Source organism: Ornithorhynchus anatinus, chromosome 20, assembly GCF_004115215.2.
Source record: "Ornithorhynchus anatinus isolate Pmale09 chromosome 20, mOrnAna1.pri.v4, whole genome shotgun sequence".
Classification (NCBI taxonomy): Eukaryota; Metazoa; Chordata; class Mammalia; order Monotremata; family Ornithorhynchidae; genus Ornithorhynchus; species Ornithorhynchus anatinus.
Genome location: NC_041747.1, coordinates 21,227,371 through 21,254,189, shown reverse-complemented (window position 1 = coordinate 21,254,189; position 26,819 = coordinate 21,227,371). Strand labels below are relative to the sequence as shown.

At 44.2% G+C, this 26,819-nt stretch overlaps 1 protein-coding gene and 1 non-coding gene across 2 annotated transcripts; one reads left to right on the top strand and one right to left on the bottom strand.

The window, feature by feature from the left end:
- Positions 1-241: 241 nt before the first annotated feature.
- MMP7 (matrix metallopeptidase 7) lies at positions 242-26,516 on the bottom strand. Its single transcript, XM_001509974.6, has 9 exons — positions 26,426-26,516; positions 25,750-25,819; positions 24,505-24,635; positions 8,200-8,315; positions 5,276-5,505; positions 4,900-5,048; positions 3,274-3,402; positions 2,106-2,267; positions 242-352 (listed from the first exon to the last, which is right to left on the bottom strand). The coding sequence occupies exons 1-9, from the start codon at positions 26,514-26,516 to the stop codon at positions 297-299; spliced, it is 1,134 nt and encodes a 377-aa protein (XP_001510024.3). The 3' UTR covers positions 242-296.
- LOC114805963 lies at positions 10,095-10,233 on the top strand. Its single transcript, XR_003754094.1, has one exon. It is a non-coding gene; the product is annotated as a small nucleolar RNA SNORA7 (small nucleolar RNA).
- Positions 26,517-26,819: the final 303 nt, after the last annotated feature.

Below are 26,819 nucleotides of genomic sequence, written 5' to 3'. Positions count from 1 at the left end.
GTTTCCTCATCTGAAAAATGGGGATAAAATACCTGTTCTCCCTCTTAGACGGCGAGTCCCACATCCTCATCTGATTACCGTGTTTCTACCCCAGTGCTTAGCACAGTGCTTGGCACATAGCAATCACTTTACAGAGCCTTAGTGAGCCGGGCAGGGCATGGCTAGCTGTAGAGCCCTGGAAATGAAGCACTGCATTACATAAACTGATTTTCATTGCCATATATTTTCATCTTAAATTGTTGTTTTCCCCTTTCCATTTTAATTTAGAGACATTTTGGGAAAGTCGCGACATAGTCTTATGAAAGAGTATTTTCTCCTCGGTAGTATACATCCCAAACATTCCTTTTCTTTCCTGTTGAGAGATGCAGAAGAAAGCGTTACTATACAGTTTGAAATGCCCAACAGTCTGCCGGTTAATGATTATTTCGGGGCTGACTGAATACTCTGGGTTTTGTGAAAAGTAACGCAAGAAGTCACATTTGCTCCAGCAAACCGTAACTTACAGAGCAGGGTCAAAGAAGGCAGTACATCTAAATGGAAAGTGCACGTCAGGAGATCTGGGTTTGAGCTGCGGCTCTACCCCTGGCCTACTGTGTGCTCTTGGGCAAGTTAACTTCTCTGGGCCTCAGTTTCCTCCGCTGTAAAATGGGTGGGGGGGATAAAGGTAGATTGTAAGCCACACGTCGGACAAGGGAAAGCAACCAGTGTCCTACGTTTATATCTACCCCACCACTTAGCGCCTGGTAAATGCTTAAGGAATGCCGTCAAAAAGAGAAAAGAGGAGGGACAATCCCAGCAGAGGATAATATCCATCATCATCGTTCCACCTTGAATTCGTGATAATCTAAATCACTTTCACCTTAGTTATTTCCATTTATCTTCACAATCCACCCGGGAGATAGGAAGGCAGGCTTTGGGTACCCATTTTACAGAACTTGAAGCCCAGGGATGCTAAGCCCTTTTGGTAAGTAGAGGAAGCAGCCTGACTTATGGAACGAGCACGGGCTTGGGGGTCAGAGGACCTGGGTTCTAATCCTAGTTTGGCCACTTGTCTGCGGTGTGATCTTGGACGGGTCACTTCACTTCTCTGTGCCTCAGCTATCTCATCTGTCAAATGGGGATTAAATCCTACTCCATCCTGCTTAGACTGGGAGGCCCACATGAGACAGGGACTGAGTTCAACCTGATTATCTTGTAGTTACCCCAGTGTTCAGTACAGTCCTCGGCACATAGTAAGAACTTAGTGAGTCCTTTTTTTTTTTAAAAAAAAAACACCTCTCGCCCCAAACCTGCCCCTGAACTTGGAGTTTGGGCAGGAGACATCCACAGATGACTTTAGAGGAAAGACCACTTGGGAGTCAGAGGATGTGGGTTCTAATCCTGGCTCCACCATTTGTCCACTGTGTGACCTTAGGCAAGTCACTTAACTTCTCTGTGCCTCAGTTCCCTCATCTGTAAAATGGGGATCAAAGACTGTGACCCCCACGTGGGACAACCTGATTACCTTGTATCTACCCCAGTGCTTAGAACAGTGCTTGGCACATAGTAAGTGCTTAAAAAATATCAGCCAAAAAAACCCAAAACCCTCTTCCAGAGATAAAATACAGAGGTTGACTAATTCCTGCAGTGATTTATTTCCGCCGTTCACACAAAGAAAGGTGGCAGATGCGTTGAACGGTGCAGAGAAGCCAAAGTGACTTGTCCGTGGTACAAAAATAAATAGACAGTAGACTTCAGATTCCCTGCCTTTGTTCCAGCTCAATATCCATTTCCCAATCCCTTCTCCTGATGTATGTCTGCAGGTGATCAGATCTGAAATCTCAGGAAAATACTCCTTCTCTGGTCTCAGAAATGGAAAAAGCAGAGGCCTGGGAGTCAGGAGACCTGGTCTCTATGTCCCAAATCCACCGCTTGCCTGCTGTGTGACCTTGGGCAAGTGACTATACTTCTCCTGGCCTCAGTTTCTTCCTCTGTAAAATGGGGATTGAATATCTGTTCTCCCTCCCTCTTATGCTCTGCTTATCTTTTATCCACCCCAGTGCTTAGTATCGCCTGGCATATAATAAGTGCTTAGCAGTGATCACAGTTATTATTATTATAATTACCATATAATTTTTGAATCCCTCTGATATCGTCCTGGGACAGCTGGAAATCCCATGGCTCATTTTCATTATAGGTAGGGTACATCACAGCATTAGGATTCGAAGAATGGCCCAGTCCCAAAGAATGGCCGAGTTCGTGAGTGACCACAAAGGGCAAGTTAATTCCTGCAACGCAAAGGGGTGGAGAACATTTAAAGCTGCATCTCCTCCAAGAGGCCTTCCCCGATTAAGTCCTCTTTCCCCCCCCATCCCTCTCCCTTCTGCGTGGTCTATACATTTGAATCTGGATCCTTTGAGCGTTTGATATTCACCTCACCTTTAGCCCCACAGCACTTTCATACTTATCCATAATGTATCTATTTCTATTAACATCTGTCTCCCCCTCTAGACTATAAGCTTGTTTTAGGCAGGGAACGTGTCTAGCAACTCTGTTATATTGTACTTTCCCAAGCGCTTACTATAGTACTCTGCACATGGTAAGTGATCAATAAATGCCATCGATGTTGATGATGATGACGACGATGATGAAATCCATCCAGAACTTTCTAGACAACTAAATGCTCCCCCAAAAAATGTGTGTCAGAGCAGAGCAATTTTGTTATTCCCATTGAGGATAACAGTGATAGCATACAATACATGTTTCTTCCCACCTACAATACATGACAATTTTCCTTTTTGAGCCCAGTGAATAACTTCAAGGGGTCTTGGTTTTCTAAAGTTAGTTTCTGGGCCAAGGGAGAGCCTGTCTTGTCTTGTCTTATGCTGTCCAGTGGTCTCCGACCCCTAGCGACTCCATGGACACATCTCTCCCAGAACGTTCCAACTCCATCTGCAATCATCCTGGAGTGTATCTGTAGAGTTTTCTTGGTAAATATATGGAAGTAGACTTCTTCCGCGTCGTAAACTTGAGCCTCGGCCCTCGACTCTCTCCCGTGCCGCTGCTGCCCGGAGTAGGGGAGTTTCGATTTGTAGCAGGTTGCTTTCCACTTCCTAGCCACTGCCCAAGGTAGGAATGGAATGGGTATGTCTCTGCTCGACTCTCCCTCCCATAGCCGAGACCGGTAGAGTACCGGAAACTCTCCAGGTGCCATCCTGAGAGGCGGGTAGAGCCTGTGGGATGGACCTTACCTGATTCATAACCATCGGTCACTTTTCATGAGATGGACCTTACCTGATTTGTAACCTTCGGTCCACTTTTCATCTTCATCGAAGTGAGCGTCTCCTCCCAGGTCTGGCCCCGGGGCAAACGCATGAGCAAGGGTGTTTCCCCGACCGTCAAAGGGATAGTTGTCCCCGTGATCTGAAAGACAAACACAGGCAGTGTCCCCCAGTGACAAGTCAGCGTCTCAATCGCTGAGCATTTTGAAGTAGATTCTTGGATAATTAGACCAGTTCCTGCTTGGTTAGAGGAGGAGGGTCTAATCACAGAATGAGAAATATGGGTGAATAAATAGTTCCCAACATCACAGTCTCAAACGTGAAGGCATTGGTTGCAACATCATCATCAGCATTGTTAATAATAATAATAATAATAATAGTATTTGTTAAGTGCTTACTAGGTGCCAAGCACTGTTCTAAGCACTGGGGTAGTTACAAGATAATCAGGTTATCCCATATGGGACTCATAGTCTTAATCCCCATTTTACAGATGAGGTAACTGAGGCACAGAGAAGTTTAGTGAGTTGCCCAAGGTCATACAGCAGACAAGTGGCGGAGCCAGGATTAGAACCCACAACCTCCGACTCCTTAGCCCGTGCCATTTCCACTAAGCCACGCTGCATTGAGCACGTGACCTACTGGAAAAAGGCCGGAGGTCTGAGTGCTAACGTCATCTCTGCCTCTTGTCTGCTGTGTGACCTTGGGCAACTCACTTAAATCAGTTTCTTCATTTGGAAAATGGGGATTAAATGCCTGTTCTCTCTCCCCCTCGGACTGTGAGTCTCGTGTGGAACAAGAACTGGGTGATCTAATTGTGCTCTTCGTTAAGGAATTCAGATGCGCCAAGCACTGTACAAAGCACTGGGGTAGTTGCAAGTTAATCAAGTCCCACCAGGGGCTCACAGTTTCAGTAGGAGGAGGGATAGATACTGAATCTTCATTTTACAGTTGGGGGAACTGAGGCCAGAGAAGTGAAGTGCCTTGCCCGAGGTCCTACAGCAGGTACAGGGTGAAATCAAGCTGGGATTTGAAAACCTCTCATTCCCGGGCTTGTGATCTTTCCACTAGGCTGTGCTGCTTCCCTGATCTGATGTTTACTGTACCTATCCCAGGGGTGAGTACAGTACTTGGCATGTAATAAGTTATTATTATTATTATCACTAATAATAATAACCCTCTGCACTCTTTCCCAGGGGTAACGTGATTGGCAGGAAGAGATAAAATAATATCTATTGGGCACTTACAATGGACCAAGGAATGGCATAGATACGAGATATGGATTAGACGTAGTCAGGCCCAAACAGGTTCAGAGTCCAAGGCATCATCTCTAATTTACAGGTGAGGAAGCCGAGGTCCAGAATGGTTAAGCGACTTGTCCAAGGTCACACAACAGGCAGGTGGAGGAGCCAAAATTAGAACCTGGTTCTCTTGACTCCCATTTCCCAGCTCTTCCCACGAGGCAACACTGTTTTTCTGCATGTTTCCTGCAGATATTCTCTAGACTGTAAGCTCCTCTAGACTGTAAGCTCATCATGGACAGGGAACATGTCTACCAGGTTTGTTATTGCAGTTGATCATTATGGATGAAGGATGATATCTAGAAACATGTTTCTACATTCTCCAAATGCAGCCGACTTACATCTTCTCGCAAAACCGATGATAATATCAGCCGGTCCCCAGTATACCCTCTTGAAGAACAAGGTAGTTACTCTGCTCCACATATTAAAAGCCCTCTTGATGATGAAATCCACCCTTGAACGTCGCAATTGACTCGTATAAGCCGCAATCCTGGGAAGCAGACAAACACATTTTCTGTCACTTCGAAAGGAGGGTTTCATTTCTAAAGCCAAAGGTCAATCAATCAGTGGGGCTTATTAAGCGCTTGCCATGTGCAGAGCACTGGACTAAATGCTCTGGGGAGGACGATACCACAGAACTGGTGGACACGTTCCTGGCCCAAGATGAGCTTACAGTCTTTTTTGTGATCCAAAAGAGGGCAGTGAACCCTGACTGACCTGTAGGTCACTATTTTGGAGGTCCATTTCTTCGGTCCTGGAATCAGCGTGAATCCTGAAGGGGCGATATCGGGCAGCCCACATCTCGGCTGCTTCATTATTTCCATGATGTTTGGATTCAAGACCCCTGTTATGCGGAGACCAAAGAATCTTTGCATTTTCTTAATTTTGTCCTCAAAATTGCTCGCGTGTTCTTCAGTGTCACTTGCGTAGAAATTGTTGAGGTAGTTCTATAATGTAAAAAAACGAAAAGAAGAGAAATTAGTCATATTTACTGAGCATCTTCTGGGTGCAGAAAGCTGTTCTGAGTACTTGGGAGAGTACAATAGAATTAGTAGGTATGATTCCAGGCCTCAAGGATTTGCAATCTAGAGGGGGAGGCTGATACTATTATTAATTACTGACCGGAGGAGGCAAGAGAGTATAATGATTTGTACTTAAGTCTCCCCCGCAGACTGTAACTTCACTGTGAGCAGAGAATGTGTCCGTTATATTGTACTCTCCCAAGAACTTAGTACAGTGCTCTGCATGCAGTGAGCACCCAATAGATACGATTGATTCACTTGACTGACTATTAAAAGGGGAAGTGTAACTTCCCAAGTGCTTTGACGGTGTGGAAGTGCAGAAGCGGCAGTCAGGCAGGGAGGAATATGAGGTGGGGAGATGAGAGGGGAACCAGGGAAGGCTTCTTGGAAGAGACGTGGGTCCAGAAGGGCTTTTGAGCTATCTTCAAAGCCCTTCTGAATCCACAGCTCTTCCTGGAAGAAGAGAAGTCACCTGGCTGATTTGGAAGAAGGCAGATTCCCTAATCCTTTTGGTTCATCCCAAATCCTGTAGATTCGAGTGGTGATGCTAGGGCTGAGAGGAGTGGGGAAATAGCACTGTTTGAGTGGAACGAAATTGCTCGAGTTGCCGGGAGGCAGGAGGAGCAGAGCTTTCTCACTGTTGTCCCATCCTGCGGGCTTCAGGCCTGGCAGGTTTGGAGTAAACGACATAGGTTCAGAGAGGGCAGGGCTGGCAAGGAGTTGCTCTGGGGGATCCTGAAGCCCCCGGAGACCGAGTCTATCCTGAAGCGAGCCAGCCCCGAAGGACCCGGTAATCTGGGTCCAGGCCACAGATTCAGGTCACTGTTTCAGCGTTCTGATCATAATAATTGTGGTATTTGTTAAACACTTACTGTGTGCCAAGAACTGTTGTAAATGCTGTGGTGGACACAAGCTAATCGAATCAGACACAGTCCCTGTCCCATATAGGTCTCAAAGTCTTAATCTCCATTTTACAGATGAGTAACTGAGGCACAGAGAAATGAAATGAGTTGCCCAAGGTCATACAGGAGACAAATGGCAGAGCTGGGATAAGAACCCAGATCCTTCTGACTCCCAGGCCCGTGCTCTATCCACCAGGCCATGCCGTAATAATAATAATGGTATTTGTTAAGCGCTTACTATGTGCGAAACACTGTTCTAAGTGCTGTACTGTGCAGATAGTAAATGTTGAACAAATACCACCATTATTATTATTGTTCTTACTTTCAAACACTCTTTTCCTTTCTGGTGGTGCCCCACAGAGTCTCTTCCTCACCCACGAGTCGTGGGACACCGGTCCTGCAGCCACTCTAAGCCTAGTGCCGAAAGCCCTGGCCACTGTGAACACGAAGACTGGGGTAATCAGTAAGACACAAGCCCAACCCCGTTTCAGTGCTTCCAATGAGATGAAAAAGAAAGTTTGAGATAAAGAATGCAGTATCATCGAGTTCATTTTCCTCATGAAGGTACAGCCCCTCTGAAACCCCAGATTTCTTTACACCCAGAGAAAAATCCAAAAACTATGAAATCCTCAAATTTCAATCATGCTCACCCTCTGAATGGGACAAGAAGGATCACAGTCCAGCAACCGAAACACTCGTTGACTCAGACCAGGCACTTTTCCAACATGAGAGTTTCACGGAAATTGGACTGCTAGCATATTGTTGTTTAATGTAAGCACCTTCACAGTATCCTTTTGTCTTCCCCTTCCATTCCCATGACCCTGATTTTTTTCTAATTGTATTTGTTAAGCACTTACTTTGTACCAGGCACTGTGCTAAGCGTGGATTAGGTACTAGGTAATCGGATTGGACACAGTCTCTGTCCCACAAAGTGGCTCACGGTCTTAACCCCTATTTTACAGATGAGGAGACCGAGTCACAGAGAAGGTAAGTGACTTGTCCAAGGTTACACAGCAGATAAGTGGTAGAGTCAGAATTAGAACTCAGGTCCTCTGACTACCTGGCCTGCGCTCTTTCCAGTAAACCATGCTACTTCTCTGATGAATGAATCTTTACATTTCTTTCACACATATGGGTTTCCAAGACCCCATCGCTTTAGACTTGAAGCTTCATTCCAATTTAAAATGACACAAAAATCCATTTTTAGTTCATGAGCTTTCAGCGTATCGATTTTACACTAATGAAAACACCCTCAAATTTCACTGGATAAAGAGGATGATTTTTGGAAAGGAAATATTTCTGGAAGACTAGATAGTGAAGCCAGTGGGTCAGAGCATAACTGAATGGTAACCTAGACTTTTGGAGACTCAAGCAGCGTAGAACAGCATGGCCTAATGGAAAGAGCACCGGCTTGGGTGTCAGAGGACCTGGGCTCTAAACCTGCTCTGTCACGTGCCTGCTGTGTGATCTTGGGCAAGTCAATTACCTTCTTTGTGCCTCAGTTACCTCATTTGTAAAATGGGGATTAAACAACCTGTTCTCCTGCCTATTTAGATCGCGAGTCCTGTCGGGGACAGGGACTGTGTCTAACCTGATTAGCTTGTATCTTCTCCAGAGCTTAGAACAGAGGTACACATGTAATAAGTTCTTAACAAACCCCATTATTATTATTATCATTAAGCAGAGGGCACCCAGATAAAACTTAGCAGTTACCTACCTGTGCCTCCTTCCATTGTTTCTCACTTATTTCTCCTGCTTCACGGGGCATTGGGAGAGAAAAGCCAAAGGTCAGAAAACCCAAAGTGTACAGCACAACGAACTGCATGATGCTGCCTTAGGAGAAGTTTTCCCCAACATAGAGTTGGCTCTGGTGTCTACTCCTCCAGACAGAGATCCTTAAATAGATTCTCAGACCTGAATGTGGCAATAGGTGACTCATTTTTAATTTTTCATTGTGCTTTTCTATTTCAACAGCACAATTAATCTCTGTTATTTTTTGTCTTAATGAAAATGGGGAAGTCATGCTGGTTTCCCTAGGAAGTCCATTCTGGGGTTGAGGTATTCTGTGCAAGGAATCAATTTGCACATATAATGGGGCTCCTTCAGACTGCCTTTTTTTTTAACAGTGCATTGTTCTTCAGGGCAAACTTTTTTTTTTTTGGAGTGACATACTCATCTTTGAGCATAAATAAAAGATGTATATCGATTTGCCATCTTTGAGGATGATATGGATATTGTGGAAGCTGATAGCATCAGCAGTACTTGTAGGCCTACTATACTAGGTGCTTAGGGCACATTCAAAAGAACTAAAATATCCCTAAGTGGAGAGAGAAGATAGACCTAAATTGACTAATGTACCATGACTAAGACAATAGATTAACATGCCAATAATTCAAGAAGAAATAAACAATCAGAAAAATACCCGAGTGCTGAGGAGGATGTGATTTTGTGGGGTTAGGAAGGAAGGGGAGCCTACCAGGAAAAGCAGATTTTGGCGGCCAGTTAAATCCACACATGTAAGGTTTTTTTTTATGGAATATGTTAAGTGCTTACTATATGCCAGGCACTGTACTAAGCACTGAAGTAGATACAAGCTAATCAGGTTGGACACAGTCCTTGTTCCATGTGGGGCTCACTGTCTTATTCCCCATTTTACTGATGAGGAAACTGAGGCACAGAGCAGTTGAGTGAAGAAGTCAAGTGACTTGCCCAAGGTCACACAGCGGACAAGTGGCAGAGCTGGGAGTTAGGTTCTTATGCCTCTCAGACCTTTGCTCTATCCACTAGTCCAGTGTAATAATAGTAATAATGATAATTATGGTATTTGTTAAGCGCTTACTAAGTGCTTAGCACTGTTCTAAGCGCTGGGGTAGATACAAGGTAATCAGATTCTCCCGCTTGGGGCTTACACTTTTGAATCCCCATTTTTACAGATGAGGTAACTGAAGCACAGAGAAATTAAGTGACTTGCCCAAGGTCACACAGCAGACAAGTGATAGAATCAGGATTAGAGCCCCCATCCTCTGACTCCCAAGCCCGGGCTCTTTCTACTAAGCCACAGTGCTGAAGAACCCATATGTGCAAATGTACCCTCATGATGACCTCATGATCACTATTTAAAAAAAAAATTAGACTGAAAATCATCTTAGGAAATTATCATGGATTTCACTGCTCTCTATTTCTGACAAGACTCGAGCCAGAATCTTTCTGGATTAAATACTGACTTTCTGCAAATTTGTGTCACCTTGGCTCTGCTGCTACCCCATTTGCTCCTCGAGGGCTGGAACCACACTGCTTGCTTCCAGGGTTGCTGATAAATAAATGTGCCTTGGAAGCACAGGCTCCAAATCACTTTATGGACAGACAAAGTGGTCTGAAGAAAACCAAGATTATCTATCAGCCCTCATCTGGAAAACTAAGGCTTTCCATCAGTGACAGAATTGAATGCTGTCCCTGACTTACTTTTACCGGATCAGCACACTGTCCAGCGATGTAAGGGCAGACAAGGAGATAGAAAATCGACTTGAGAATCGGGGAATTCCTCTGGGAGACTGGGAACCAACGTGGTGAATGAAGGGACGCAGGGCGACTGTAATATCTTACCCTCTTGATACCATCTCGGGATCACATCTGGAGAGTTTCCAAAACTCTACCAGTCTCGGTTATGAGAGGGAGAGTCAAGCAGAGGCCTACCCCATTCCATTCCTAGCTTGGCCAGTGGCTAGCGAGTGGAAGGCCATCTGCTACAAGCCTAAAGTCCCCTGTGCTGGGCAGCAGCGCATGGGAGAGAGGCGAGGGCGGAGATTCAAGTTGACTGCATGGAAGAAGACAATGGTAAACCACTTCTGTATATTTACCAAGAAAACTCCAGGGATATACTATCATAACGATTGCAGATGGAGCTGGGGCGTTCTGGGAGAGACGAATCCTTGGAGACGCTATGGGTCAGAGATCACTTGACAGCGTAAGACAAGACAAGACCCTCTTGTTAACTGTGATACCACAGTAAGGAGATACCACAGATGGCGTATTTGAGTTTCGAAGCAATTCCCCCCCACCCACCCCCCACCACTGCAGTGCTTTTATTTTATGGTTTTTGTGAAGCACTTACTATGTGCCAGGCACCATACTAAATGCTGAATCTCAAGGAGCAGAACAGGGTCACAGATATTGAATTCTCAGAATGCAGTCGGACCATTCCCGTTGAAGCTACGTGGCCCCATCATATCTTCCATGGGTGAGGTGTACGGGGAGAACCGGTGACAACAGGATATCCAAACAACTGCTCAGGGGCGAGCACTGTGAACAGGAGGTGAAAAGAAAGGCGTAAAGATGCAACTGTTTAATTCTAGACCAGATTTTGGCAGTGGACAACTGGGAGGCAGTGACAGTAAGATGCGATGAGCAGCGTCAGACACGAGGAGAGGCTTCGAGGAAGATCTCGAAAGTGAGAGGGTAAAACAAAAACAGTTTCAGGCTCAGTGGGAAATGACTGTTCATTCAATTTTATTTGTTCATTCAATAGTATTTATTGAGTGCTTACTCTGTGCAGAGCACTGTACTAAGCGCTTGGGAGAGTACAATGCAATAATAGAGTTCCTGCCCACAACAAATGTGAACTTGTCCCTCTACAGAGTTTATCAGCTCTGTGTGGGCAGGAAAAGTGCCTACCAACTCTGCTGTATGGCATTCTCCCAAGCGCTTAGTACAGTAATAATAACAATAATAATTATGGTACTTGTTAAGCACATACAGTGCTCTGCACACAGTAAGCTCTCAATAAATACAATTGAATAATTGACTGAGTGTGTACTATAAACTTACAGGGATGAGGGGAAAAAAAGCTAAATTCCCTAGTTTTCTCTCAAACTTTTATGAAGAATTAAAAAAAAAATACATGAAAGCAATATTGTTATTTGGCATAGAAATGCAGTGATACTTCTAAACCTGTGTATGACCTAATTAACTCGTACCTTCCGCCACGCTTAGCATAATGTTCAGTAGAAGCAGCGTGGCTTAGTGGAAAGAGCGAGGGCTTGGGAGCTAGGGGTCATGGGTTCTGATCCTGGCGCTGCCACTTGTCAGTTGTGTGACTTTGGTCACACTTGACTTCTCTATACCTCAGTTACCTCATCTGTACAATGGGGATTAAGGCCGTGAGTCCCACGTGGGACAACCTGATTACCTTGAATCTACACCTGCTTAGAAGAGTGCTTGGCACTTAGTAAGCACTTAAAAAATACAATCGTTATTATTATTATTACTATAGTAAGCACTTAACAAATGCCATAAAAAAAGCACCCAGTCATTACCACGGTGGAAATCACCTTCCCTTGAGTGGCACCACCATCTGTCCCCTTCCCACATTCTCGCTTTGTCCCTCTTTATTCATGTGCTTCTTCCTGTATGTCTCCTCAAAGTCAAACTCCCCTTCCCCTGAACCCCTGACCATGAACAATCCTTCTTTCACTTCCTCCCAGCCTTCACCCTTCCTTCCCATCAACCTCCCCCCCGACTCACCCTTATCGCTCCCACCCTGAGTGTCCCTTTCTCTGACAACCTTATTCATTGGCCCTCAGCCACCATTGATTTTGTGGCTTTGCTCTTGGCCCTTTGGGTCATCAGCCCGGGCTCACTCTCTCCCTCAGTCCCAAACTTCCTTTCCCCTCAGCCAAATGTTGACTCTTCAAACCGGCAGATGCTCAGAACAGCTTTGGCTTTGCTTCAATTCTAAGCTTTGTTATTATAAGCTAAGATGTCTCATCTAGTTGCTCTGCACCCGAGGGTGTTATATAATGATATATTCCCCTAAAAGCAATTGACTGGTCTCTTACACCCTTGAAAGGTAGAAGGTGAAAATGACTTTGGGTTTGAAAGTCAATTGGCTGTATTTGCCCTGGGAGAAAGGAAATTATGTATTTGGTTTTTGTTTGTTTGTAATTTTTGAAGGCTCCAGAAATAGAAATAATCTCCCTACGACCAGTCATCGTCAAAAAATTATGATGGTCACGACAAGAAGTCTTTAACTTTTTTAAACACTTTTTTCAGGAACCTTGGATACTTAGGTGATTTAATTTTAGTTCTTTTTTTAAATGGTGCTTATTAAACACTTAGGTTTTACTAAGCACTGTAGTAAGTGCTGGAGTAGATACAAGATAATCAGGTTGGACACAGTCTCCGTGTCAGATGGGGTTCACAGTCTAAGTAGGAGGGAATAGGATTTCTGTAGTCCTGGATTTAGATTTTAGTACTCAGGAGCTGGAAACAAAAAAAGAACATTTTATGTGATTTCATTTTATTGGTTCAGAGTCCCACAGATCAACAACACCTGGTTAAGGACATCGTGACTTCAGGTCGCCCTCCTCTAAAGCCATTTCACAATTTTGTCTACCCATGCAAATTAGTCTATTATAGTATTATTTGTTGTCAGTAATATAACAATGACAGGAGTAACGCAATAATAACTTGTTTACTTTAGTTTTCTAAAATACTGCCATGCTAAATTTTCAAAAACAATCACAATAAATGATTTGTTTATTTTTTTTGGAATGAAAAACATCGTGCCGTGGTAGAGATTATGTCAAAAGGAGTATCCAGCACAAGAGTTGCTATTTCACGTCTTTCACTGTGGCTGGTTTTACAGCCAAAAAGTGGCTTTGAGGATTAAGCGAAAAATGATTCACCCATCCATTGTATTTTTCTAATGGGAATGTGTTCCCTCAGCTATAGGACTGGTGCTTAAAAATCCCTGAATCATAGCCAGTGGTTTGGTAGTGCACTTATTCCTGGCCTAATATAGCAAGATGCTGGTGATTTTAACTAATTGCTCTTGGGTACTATTTAAGCCTCCCCAGATGCAAAGAGAGCATAAGTCATTCTGATGACATTCGTAAAACTCTAACTTCTGAATTCACGTACTGTGATTTTACAGTTGTAGAATGGGTGGATGGAGGAGACCCCTATTTCAGGGGTAGCCCTTCCCCCCACACCCCCAACCCAGAGCCCCATGGCAGAGAAGCTATTGACTTCTGCCCACCTTTTATTCCTGAGGAGGTGGGACTTGGCGGCTTCTATCATGTCAGGCAGGAGGAATAAGATACCCCAGAGAATCACGGAGCACCGCTGATGCTTATTTGATGTATTTCCCTCTCTGCCAAAATCAATCGTTATTTATTGAGCACTTACTGTGTGCAGAGCACAGCGTTAAGCACCGTACTATGCATAGAGTTGGCAGATCTGTTCCCTGCTCTCGATGAGCTTACAGTTCATCAACAAGATGAAAGACTTTAGGTTTAGCTTTGCAAATGGAAAATGAGTTAGGGTTATTTCTTTAAGGCTGGAGAACTGTTAACAAAGATAACATCTAGAGTTTGACAAAACTAGGATATCTAAGCCAACAGTACCATTACAGGCTTTATGGGGTTGATGCTCTCTCAAAGTGAGTCATGCATTTCCAAGAGAAATTGAAAATCCATTCATAAATGGATTAACAAGGATTTAACTGTTCGGTAATGTACGTAGCAATTAGGCTTCCATGTAAAGTAGGAAAAAGAAAGCAGGGATCATATTTATTATGTGGAAAAGAGAGTTTTTACTAGTGGCCTAGTCAATCAATCAATCGTATTTATTAAGTGTTTGCTGGATGCAGAGCACTGTACTAAGTGCGTGGGAGAGTACGGTATAGCAGAGTTGTTAGACATGTTCCCTGTCCCTTCTCAAACAGCCTGAAAAGTTCTTGGTTCTTCCAAAGGTGCTTAACTTTCAAGAAGGAGCCGACGAGGTCCGGAGATTCAGGCTCTCCAGAACTGTGTGTGGTTTTATAATCCTCAAGGTCAAAGAATAGAAAGGCATGAAGTATAGAATTTTTGTCCACCTAAAGATTAAATCTCCCTTTAAATTTTGCTTACTTCCGAAATAAACAGTCATTTGTGGCCCGCATTTGATCGTTTACCTCCCCATCGTCTTTCTTTCTCAGTCTAAACTGTCATTAAATTAGGAAATGGTCTGGTAAATTAATGCTGTGATGTCAAAATGCCACCTTAATGCCTAAGTGTAGTGCCCCCCCGCCTACTCACTAGGGTTGCTGGCATTCATAGTGGTGAAAGAAAGGCAGACACTTTCATTTATTTTTATTCCCTTTTGGGTGACATTCTATCCTGTTCTTAGCTCCTTTCTACCCCCTTTGGTGGGCCTGCTGTGATTAGAGGTGACCAGAAAGGCTGCTGCCCACTGCACAATATTTCGGTCACTATTAAAGCTACGCCCGGTGGGAATGTTGGGCTGGTCTGGGTCTTCTCATTTTTATGGTTGTCAAAGCTTTCTTAGGTTATTTGATGGTCTTTATTATTTCTCTCTGTCTTCCCACTCCTTAAAATTCTCTGTTCCTACCTCTCCACATTAAGCAGGCACTTCTCACAGTTGTCTTTAAGATACTCAGACAGCTCTCTCCCTCCTACTTATCCTCCGTCCTCCCCTAATTCAACCTTGCTTGCACACTTAGCATCTCCTTCAAGCTAAACTACACACTGTGCTTTGTTCTCGCCTCTCTCGCCACCAGTCTCTCGGCTCACTCTCCTCACTTACTATGTGCCAGCACTGTTCTACAACTGCTTGTGTGGATACAAGCAAATCACGTTGGACACAGTCCTTGTCCCACGTGGGGCTTACAATCTCAATCCCCATTTTACAGATGAGGTAACTGAGGCCCAGAGAAGTAAAGTGACTTGCCCAAGGTCACACAGCAGACAAGTGGTGGTTCCGGGATTAGAACCCATGACCTTCTTACTCCACGGCCCATTCTCTATTCACCAACAGGCATGATTCAAGGGGATGTGGGGCTCTAGTCGTGACAAAAGTGTGATAAAAGTGAAGCCCATCTGTCTCTAAGTCCAAATGCTCTACGATAGAACCATTTCCTTATACAGTGACAACATCTCCCTCCTGCCAAAACGCTACCTTAATCTGGGCAGGAGGGCATGATCTCTCATCCTACCTTTGTACTTCCAAAAAGAAACAAGCTGCTTTGCCAGTCTTTTCTTTTCACATTGGAAAAAGTCAAGGAAAAAGAGAATCAGCGATACAAGCTGCTTTGCCAGTCTTTTCTTGTCACATTGGAAAAAGTCAAGGAAAGAGAGAATCAGCAGTAAGCCTTTACTGAACTCAGAGCAAATAGATGTAGAGGCTCGTCGACATGGCTATCGCAGCACTTTCTAGGTAAACAACCCGAAAAAAGATGCTTTACCACCAGGCAGTGTCTGACTTAAATATACCCCGGAGCAAGAAAATATGCAGGTGGAGGAACCCACAGCCTGTATTTGGAGGAAGAAAATAATATTGTGGAGGTTTACTGACACAAGTAAAATGTTGATTTTAATCTCGACTCATCTTGAATCATATTTATAAGGCAAAGCATCGCTGTCTGGACCTTTGGACACTAGCCTTTCAATGGTTTTTATGACTCGCTCCTTCCACCTCCCTTCTTTCCACTTTTATTTGGAAAGGACCATCTCAGTCATTTTTACAAAGTCTGCCCAACTAGTCTTTTTTCTCTGAAGAAATGTGGCCAAGTGGGAAGACCACAGGTCTACTTGTGTCCAGGAATCCAACAACCTGGGGAAGGATTGGGTTGATTCTCATGGTTGAGGAAGGCTTCCTAGGCATATGGTGAAAGGAGAGGGGACAAAACACTGAGGAATCGCTGAGAGGTTGCTTGGGGATTCTAGGATATTGGGAGACATGGAAAGGGAAGTCTGAAATCTAATGGCACCAATGATAATCTAATTGCACCACTGATAACCCATCAATCGATCAATCAGTGGTATTTATTGAGTGCTTACTGGGTGCAGAGCACTTCACTAAGCATTTTGGAGAATACAATATACCAGGGCTAGTAGACACGTTCCCTGCCCACAGTGAGCTTACAGTCTAATATTAATAACTGTTATTATAGTATTTGCCCAAGGTCACAGAGCAGACAACTGGCAGAGCTGGGATTAGAAGTCATGACCACCTGACTTCCAGGCCCACGGTCTCTCCAATGCACCAGAGACAGGGCATCACCAACCTTCTCCCTTTCTCTCTCAGTGTGGCGGGGTCTTCCCGGCTCCTGCCTTCTCTCACGGAGGTCCCAAACGAAAGGCCTCCCGGCCCAGCTAGGCAGGCACAGAAATCCGAGGCTGCCTCCGCCCCCCAACTCTCTGAGAGAAGTTCGACCTTAGGGTGATGATATTATTTTGTCACCCTACATCTGTCAAAATTTCATCACTGTACATATGACATCCTCCGTGTCAATGCGTCGTGTGATGGTCCCGCAAAATGGGCTAGGCACAAGTCTGTGGGACTCTTGATCGGTCCCCACTTGGATTAGAAATCCACTTTCCCCAACTCCAAGCCAAGGCTGATGCGTCCTAGAGTTTTCAACCTCCCTGAACAGAGTGTCCACACTCAGGAAGGTCTGCTCTTTAGGGTTCTTTCCTAACCACCCACATTTGTTAATTCCCTGTTATCTTAATTAAATTAATTAGATGAATAACTTTTTCTTGAAGGTCATGGACAGGCTATAAATACACAAGTCTACTCTGGGTCATATTTAACAGGCCACCCGTGTGAGTAGTCAGGCTTCTTTAGCGACAAAGATTCTTGGGTGACAGGGTGAATATGGCCCTCTTTTTAGACGGTCACTAGGCAAGGAATGAACTATTTAGCAGCTTCACTTTAAATTCTAAAATTATGGGTCTCTAATCTTGTTATGGCTTCCTTCACAGGGCATTTTCCAAGCACTGCAGTTCTTCAATTTGAAGATGACATTGCGGAGGTTGCTATGATGGGTTTTCGTTGGCAGTCTGTCTACTAGTTCAATGACCCCGCCGGGTGCACTGATTTGCTATTTTGTGCCCCGAAAAATACTCTGCCATTCAATTGCCATCTAGTGGTGAAGCAAAGAGTCTGAAAGCGCCCGGGGGTACAGACTTCTTTTCCCTGTGGACAACTGAGCCTGTCCACTGAGCCAGATCAATATTCATTCACTCATTAAATCGTATTTATTGAGCGCTTACTGTATGAAGAACACTATGATAAGCGCTTGGGAGAGTACCATATAACAATAATCAGACACATTCCCCGCCCACGATGAGCTTACAGACTAGAGGGGGAGATCGATCACTTTTCTATACAAGATCTACTCTCCCCAGCGCTGAGTGCAGTGCTTTGCACACAGTAAGCACTCAATCATTATGGTCGAATGAATGAATAAAGGAAGGCAGCGCATCAGAAGGGGCCTAGAAGAACTAGCTAACCATTAGGTGAGTGGAAACAGAGGCAGAAGTCAAGATGCATATTTGACTGCAAATGAGTAATAACGCGGAATAGGAGAAGATGGTAGAAGAACTATCCCTGTGGTCTTTCCTGGAAAGAACAAATGGCCAAAAACTCTGACAGGGAGGAAAGGAACATTTCACAGCATTTGAACTGCCACCAGGAGGCATAGCAACCTATGTATTGAAACTCACGCCCCCTTCATTTAGGAGAGACTGCGGCTCTCATCACCTTCAAAACCTTATTAAAATGACATCTCCTCCAAGAGGCCTTCCCCGACTAAGCCCTCATTTTCCCTTCTCCATCTCCCTTCTGCCTGTACACTTGGATCAGTCCCCTTTAACTCCTTGATATTCACCTCACCCTCAGCCCCACCGGACATAGGTACATGACCGTAATTTATTCTCACATCAATCTCCCCCTCTAGACTGTAAGCTCACTGTGGGCAAGGAATGTCTCTCTTTATTGCTATATTGTACTCTCCCAAGCACAGTGAGTGCTCAGGAAATATCATCGATTGACATGATTGATTGATAGCAAGAACTTCAAATCATCCCCAGTGCTCTGGGGATGAGATCATTTAGGAAGGAGAAAATCAGCCCCATTTAGGAAGGAGAAAATAAGACCCATCATTTAGGAAAGAGAAAATAAGACCCATCAGCTGTTATGCAATTGCTTGTCGGGTTAATTCTATGGGCAGGGAATGTGTCTGCTAATTCCTTTGTGCTTAGTACAGTGCTCTGCACATAGTATGCACTCAATAAATACCACTGATTGATCCTAGGTCCATCACAAAGTGAAAAATTGGCAGAAACCCAATATTATATTAGGCACGATGGGGTGGAGGATTCATATCAAGAAGAAGGCAATCGAAGGTATTTATTGAGCACTTACTCTGTGCAGAGCGCTATACTGAGTGCTTGGGAGACTACAGTACAATAGCATTGGGAAATATAATCTCTGTCCAGAAGGATTTTATCATCCTCAATAATCGATCAATAATTAATAATATTTATTGAACTCTTACTCTGTGCAGAGAACTAATAAGCTACTGCCACTAGAACAGATTGAGCTACTTCAGTCCTTAAAAAACGAAAATATCCGAGTTGAGGGCTCATGAACATGACAAGAAATAACTGTCAGGTTTAAATGGGGGATGTAGCAACGGAGTGGGGAGTCAGGAGTCCTGGATTCTAATCCCAGCTCTGCCACTTACCTGGGGGCCTTGGGTGGGTGACCCTGGGCAAGTCACTTCACTTTTCTGTGAACAGAGATGGACCAGGATTTAACAGGGATTCAATACCTGTTCTCCCCACTGTGAGCTTCATGTGGGACAGGGATTGTGTCTGATCTTATTGTACTGTATCTGCTGCTTAGCACAGAGGGAGTGCTTAATCAGTACCAAAATTGTCAAACAATTATTTTGACCTCAAAATTTATGTCCAGGCTGCATTCCAGCAAATGAATTAGCCTCTCTTGTCAGTGATAATAATAATAGTAATTATGGCATTTGATAAGTGCTTACCATGTTCCAGGCACCGGGGTAAAGTCAAACAAATCTGGTTGGACACAGTCCTTGTCCCACATGGGGCTCACAGTCTCAATCCCCATTTTACAGATAAGGAAACTGAGGCCCAGAGAAGTGAAGCGACTTGCCCAAGGTCACACAGCAGACCGGTGGCAAAGCTGAGATTAGAACCCATGATCTTCTGACTTGCAACCCCATGCTCTATCCACTTCGCCATGCTGCTCTTCAGCTCAGCTCCTTGCCGACGGAGCTAATGTTCACCTGACATTTGGCCCTAAGGGGGTTTCGAGAGACTGGGCTTGCTACACAGATCATAGGCCAGACTTTCCCAGCCTCTGAAGAGAAGAAACCACATCTGGTGCTAAGACAAATTCCCTGGCCTTCGATAGAAGTCTTAGGATCCATTTGGGGCTGGGCATTTGAGAGGTTAATTCACTTAGCAGCTTGAGAATCTACCAATAGGATTGCTTAAAAGTACCAGTCTTTCCTTCCTTCTCAGAAATTAAGGAAGCAAACCACAGATATCATGAAACCATATCTTTGGAGGAAATATGTTGCAAATAGATCGAGAAAAAAAACCACCACATTGCAGGGGAGAAGTTGAGCTGGTTGTGAAAAGGAAACGATTTAGGTGGAAAAGCAAATCCTTTTGAATGAAATGAGAAATGGGAGATTCATTCGATCAATCAATAATAGTATTTATTGAGCACTTACTCTGTGCAGAGCCCTGTACTGAGCACTTGGGAGAGTACAATAACGTTCATAGACTGGATCCCTGAAGTCCTGAAGTCAGCCAAGTCCCCCCACCACACTCTCTCCATCCTTCTCTCAAGAGGAGACTTTCTACCTGTTTGACAAATCTTCCTCTTCCAACTGAGCTTCTGGCCCCATCCTTCTAAAATTACCCTCTCCTCGCATATCTTTAGCCTTCTCTGACCTCCATCTTCCACCATTCATCACTCTCGGATATCACTTCCTCTGCCTATGAGCAGGTGTTTCCGTAGCCTAAAGAGAATCCTGTCCAAAAATTGCTTTCCCCACCTGAGTGTAAAATTTAGCTCCAAACATGCAGAGGCTTAACTTGAGAAGAAATATGAAGAATAGGAAGTATAGCGCAGCAAATAGAGTGAGCCAAAATAACACTTCGAGACAAATGATTCATTCAGCTATTTAAAATGTCTTCATGAGGTGAACAATGCGGTGATTAATGATTTTCTTTTTCACCCGAGGCAGGTGGAAATTCACCTATAATCTATAGGTGTATCAGTAGTTGTTTCGGAGTGAATTCATTTCCGTTCTTTGTTTATGATTAAGTTTTTATAACCTTCCCTATTCACTGATCGTGTGTGTGAAACTGCCAAGGCAGAGAGAATAGTATCAGACCCCCGCTTTGCCTGCGCTTGTGGTTAGGGAGTTTCTTGAAACCTGTGGTCACTCCAGCGAGGTCAGAGATGGGCCAAATGAGTCTTTAGGCCATTCAGGATTGGAGCATTGCTTCTTCAGCCAGTCACTTGGGGAGGAAGTCACAGAGGGAGCAGTCTACTGGGTAGGGCAGCGTGCCCAGCTGGTGACCTGTCATCTGGTGAAGTGCAGGTAATGGGTCTGGAGTTCTGAAGCCTGGAAGCACGACAGGAAGGGATTCCTAAGGGGCTCCTAAGGACTAGATTTTAAATTTTAGAGAAACAGTGTGGCTTAGTGGAAAGAGCACGGGCTTGGGAGTCAGAGGTCCTAGGTTCTAATCCCCACTCCGCCACTTGTCAGCTTTGTGACTTTGGGCAAATCACTTAACTTCCCCGTGCCTCATTTACCTCATCAGTAAAATGGGGCTCAAGACTGTGAGCCCCAAGTGGGACAACCTGATAACCTAGTATCTATCCCAGTGCTTAGAACAGTGCTTGACACACAGTAAGCGCTTAACAAATACCATCAGTATTATTATTATTTCCATCAAAAAATCCTGTCCGGGAGTCAGCTGATGTGTCTTGGGGAACACAGCCCCTAAGTGGGTTTGTTGCTGTGATTCATTATATTGGTGAGCTCTTTAGATTAATAATAATAATAATAGTAGTACTTGTTAAATGCTTTACTAAGTGCCAAGCACTGTACTGAGCACCAGAGTCACTTCAAGATAATCAAGTCAGACACAGTGTCCCCCATGGGAACTACCATCTAAATCGAAGGGAGAGCAGATATTTAATCCCCATTTTACAAATGAGGAAACTTAGACAAAGAGAAGTGAAGTGACTTGCCCAAGATCACACAGCAAGGAAGTGGCAATGCCGGAATTATAACTCAGGTCCTTTGACTCCCAGATCTGTGCTCCTTCCATTAAGCTATGGAGCTGTGGTCTCTCCACTGGACTAACAGAGAGAACCTTTCAACCACAACAATGACAATAATAATAATAATCGTGGTATTTGTGAAGTGCCTACTATGTGTCCAGCATTGTAGGAAGCACGAGAGTAGGTACAAGATAATCAGTTCCCTCATGGGGCTCACAGTGTAAGTAAGAGCAGGCATAAGCATCCACATTTGGCAGATGAGAGAAATGAGACACGGAGAAGTGACTTTCCCAAAGTTACCCGGCAGACGGGACTAGAACCCAGGTCCTTTGACTCCCAGGCCTGTGGTATCTCCACCAGGCCCCGCTGCTTCCTTTAATCTGTGTGTGAGCTTGTGTGAGTGTGTAGGCACACCTTGTTTCCAAAGCTTTGCTGCTGTCAATTAAAAATGAACAAAGTAAAATAGCAGGCAAGGATTAAGATCCAGTTAGCTTCAAGTTTCACACCGAGATTTTCTTTGCACTGTCTGTAGCCTCAGGCGGAGGAGAAAATTCCCCAGTTCTTCCAAACATTCCATCCTGCTCTTTGCTACAAACCTCAGGATGGGCCTTTGGACTGGCGGCCAATGGGGAAAACCTAAAGGTCTGAGAAAGAGAAAAGAGTTTTGTGGTGGAAGAAGAAATTGGGAAAGATAAGAAGATTCTCATGCACAGGGAAAGGGCTGCTTTCCTGAAATTCAAAAACTTCTTGGGCACTTAGAAAAAAATCACCAAGTTTCAGGTACATGACAAAGTTTAGACTGCACATGCACCACATTTATAAACCTATGAAGAAAGGTGAGGGGATTGTTGGTTTTACAGAAAAGAATCACTGTCTTCAAGTATTTGAAAAGGGGTAAAAGGGACGACAATCCACTCTTCTCTGTCTCCCCATAGAAAAAAGACGGAGACAGCAGCAAGGGGAATAGACAATAATATGGAGGATTAAGGCAGGTTGTATGATTCCCAGCCTCGAGGCTCTTGTAGAGAAGACCGATTACTGTTCACTTTGGAAGGACTTGACTTCTTCTGTTTCCAGAGATAGGGGACTGTGAGGATCAGACCAAAGCTAGGATTCTATGATTCTATTTTGGACTGAAGATTTTTCTTAGTAGATGGATAATGCTGAACAGTAACAAGTTCAAACTCTTAGGAGAGAGTGGCCCTTCGCTTCCTGAAGAGGTTGTTTCCTCGTCGAGGCTGAAGTATGAATTTATGGATTCTTTACAGTTAAGCCAGCTGTTGGTACTCAACACTCGACTGACATTCTTGGTATCTGGTTGAAATTCAAATTGCTTTGTTCCAGAGAAAAAATAAAAAAAAATCCTAGGAAGAAAAGTACAGTGCATTTTTACATTGCAGACTGCATGCTTCTTTTTTAATGGTATTTGTTAAGCACTTACTTTGTGTCAAGCACTGTTCTAAGCACTTGGGTAGATTCAAATTTATCAGGTTGGACTCTGTTCCTGTCTCATGGGGGTTCGCAGTCTAAGCTGGAGGGAGGAGGATTTAGTCTCCATTTTATAGATGTGGTCACTGAGACATAGAGAAGTTAAATGACTTGCTCAAGGTGACATGGCAAATAATTGGCATAGCTGGAATTGGAACCTAGGTCTTCTGATTCCTAGGCCTATGCTCTTTTCACCAAGCCATGCTGCTTGAGGGAAGACTTTGCATCTACTATTTCTATGGTACTGTACCTTCCCAATTGCCTAGTAGAGTGCTCTGCACTCAGTAAGTGCTTAATGAATACCAAGAATGACTGATCCATTGTAGGTTTTTTCAGAAAGTTCATTTTAGAATGAAACACAATCACCGTCCATTTCTATTCTCCCATTCTCTGAAGGGTAAATTCAGATTTGGAGACCACATGAAGCAAAATGGTCTGTCACATGCTCTCTCCATAGAACTGCAGGTGCCCGACCTCAGAATCTCTGGTCGGGCATGGAAAATCTAATTTCCATGTTGTGCCTTTCTCCTCAGAGATCAAAGTATTCTACAGAGGACCTGATTTAAATCTATAATATCTCTGCTAGGTAGGTGTGAGCTAAATTGGGGCACTTGTTCTGTCCCACTTGTGGATAAGGGAATTGAAGCCAGGAGGGGTGAGTGATTAGCCAAGTCACTCCTTCATTCATTCAAGCATATTTATTGAGCACTTACTGCTCAATAAAGTGCGGAGCACTGTATTAAGCACTTGGGAGAGTACACTACAACAAGAAGCAGGCACATACCCTGCCCGCAACCAGCTTACAGTCTAGAGGGGGAGATGGACTTTGACGTAAATAAGTACATTAAATTACAGATATGTACATAAGTGCTTTGGGGCTGGGAGGAGGGGATGAACAAAGGGGTCACAGATTCCTGCGAGAGACAAATGTATCACTACTTGTGAAACATAGCCCACCTAACAGCCATAGTTCAATTCTCCTCCTAGATTTGAGGTGGATACGGGTCATTCTAAGTGGTTATTTAATTAATGTATCCCAACTCCTCAGAGGGTCTTTCCACTTACCCTTTTGCTGAAAAGCGGCATCAACCTTTGAACCAATTCCTTTTATGGTACTTGTTAAGCACTTACTATGTGCCAAGCACTGGCAGTCAGAGAGAAAAGCAGGAGCACATTAGGACTAAAGCCTGCTTTTTCACAACCTTGATTCCTTTCCAGCTCCGGGAAACCTGTGTCAATTCTTGTATTCGTAGAACTATTCTCATGCATACTTAGAAACGTCTCAACGTCCGAATTTCTGATCGGACGGCTGAGTCGGAGCAAGGGTGGGAAGCAGGGAGTTGTTGGGGATAGAGGAACGGCCTGCCCATCCATCCTCAGAGGTCAAGGGAGGGGCAGTGAGAAGAGTTACCTTTGAACGCTAAGATCCGAACCGCATTATTCTCATATGCAGCTTGAATGCCAGCGGGCAGAAATGGCCAGATCGAAGAAATGACTTCAAAGTCGACATCTGAGATGTCAGTGTAGGTTCTCCAAAGATTCCTATAAAAACAACGGAAAACAGAAAAAGAGAAGCATTTGGAGCTGCACAGAGGAAAGCCAGGAGAAAGCAATCTGGAGCTACTTAGCTTGTCGTATCCCCTGACAGACACTCGAGATCCTGGGAAGACTGATTTCAGACCAACTCACGAATCCCAGGCAGTGATTTGCGACAGGATATCGGCAGTTTCGAAAAAGAGCGAAACTGTGCTTCCGTTGTTAAGTGGCGTTAAGGATAATAGCTAAGGCAAGACTGGGAGTTTTCTTGGCACCTCAATCCCGCAAGAAGCGGGGGAATTTGGAGAAGCCAAAAGGTTGGGTCAGATTTTCTGGTTCCCGGATTGTCCGGTGCCCACTGAAGGCAGCAAGATACCCCCTGCCATCGATGTGTCCGGAGAAGGGACACCTCATGGCGGTCTGAAACACCTGAGGCCTTCGATCTTAAAAGTGTCAGCTCGTTGTGGGCGGGGAATGTGTCTGTTTGTGGTTGTAGTGTATTCTCCCTAGTGCTTAGTACAAGCTTTATAACACACAGGAAGCACTCAATAAATACAACTGATGAATAAATGAACCCACCCCTAGAACCCAAGGCAATAATCCCTGACCTTACTCCTGCTGCAAGGTATGAATCTGAATTGAGAGGAGCCAGAGGGACCCCAATTCTGGACCCTCTCAGTAACTGACTTCAGATGCCTCTGGGGTGGGGAGGGGGTGCCGTCTCTCCGAACAGTGGGATGACCCAGTAATGGCCGTGTCCCCAGAAACAACCCCTTCAGGCACATGAGTCTCCGCTACAAACCTCTGCTCTTCCTCTTTTCTGCCGGGTGACCTTGGTCAAGTCACTTAACTTCTGTAGGCCTCAAATTCCTCATCTGTCAAATAGGGATAAAACACCGGTTCTCCCTAAGGAGAAGCTGAAGAAAGACTTTGGTCAAATAGGACAAGTAGATATCCCCTTCTGCAAGGAACAGCCCTCTTGGAAAAGAATGAAAATAGCTGAAAAAAACACTGGAAATGCACCGCTTCTATTTCAAAGGAGATATTTCCTCTCTTTGGAAGTTAGTCTAGAAAGGGAGGCTAAAGAAAAATAAAAGGAAACTGGAGAGAATAGTTGTACCTGTTTTTAAAGAAAATTACTTCTCTGCGGAAGGTGGCAGTGGCATAAAGAGTCAAATTAGGATCACAAGCTTTGGGGAGAGAGGGTCTCAGCTTAGCAGGAGCCCAAGGTGAGGAACCTTGGAGAAGAAGATATTTTACTGGTAAATGATGATCAGAAATGTGGTCATCTACATGTCAACACCAATTTTACACAAGGCTAGATTTCCTTTGTGAAAACTGGACTAGGCTTTCTTCACCTTCCTTCCAGAACAATTCATTTCTCTTCCTCTTTCTTCTTTTTGAGCCCAAGAAGAATTGGACTTATTATTCCTTCATTCAATCATATTTATTGAGTGCTTACTGTATGCAGAGCACTATATTAAGCACTTGGAAAGTACAATTCAGCAACGGATAGAGACAATCCCTGCCCAACAACGGGCTCAGAGTCTAGAAGAGGGGAGACAGGCAACAAAGCAAAACAATTAGACAGTCATCAGTAGCATTAGAATAAATAGAATTATATATATATACATCATTAATAAAATAAATAGAATAATAAATATGTACAAATATACACAAGTGGTGTGGGGCAGGGAAGGGGGAAGATCAGAGGGAGGGAGTCGGGGCGGTGGGGAGGGGAGGAAGAGTAGAGGAAAAGGGGGTGCTCCATCTGGGAAGGCCTCCTGGGGGCTCACCATAGATGGCCTGAATGCCAAGAATGTCATCCTGGGAGAGCGGGGATTTGTTGAAGTCCAGGAAGGCATAAGTTGGGAACATCAAAGCCATTCGGTCACTGGAGTGAGAGATGCCCAAGGAATGCCCAAATTCATGAGCTGCCACCACAGACAAGCTGAACTCTGTAAAAAAAACCAAAAAAAACCCCAAAACTCCAAACCCAAAACAAAACCATAGATAAACAGGGAGGAAAGTGCTAGAATTTTAGAAGACATTTAGAAGGACATTGATCATGAGAAAGGAAATAGGAATGCTTAGGCTAATTATCCACGAAAGCCTTGTTCATTTGAGATTGTTCCAGATAAATGTATATGTTTCTACATACATTCATTTGTAATAATAATGATTTTTATA

Excerpts from the sequence above, each read along its gene's own strand:
- MMP7 (XM_001509974.6), bottom strand. The coding sequence starts at position 26,516 with ATGGCTTTGATGTTCCCAACTTATGCCTTCCTGGACTTCAACAAATCC. Across the intron at positions 3,403-4,899 it reads CATCGGTTTTGCGAGAAGAT|ATCACGGGGACAACTATCCC; the intron begins GTAAGTCGGCTG and ends TTTGTCTTTCAG. Across the intron at positions 2,268-3,273 it reads GACCGAAGGTTACAAATCAG|GAATTAACTTGCCCTTTGTG; the intron begins GTAAGGTCCATC and ends TTTGCGTTGCAG.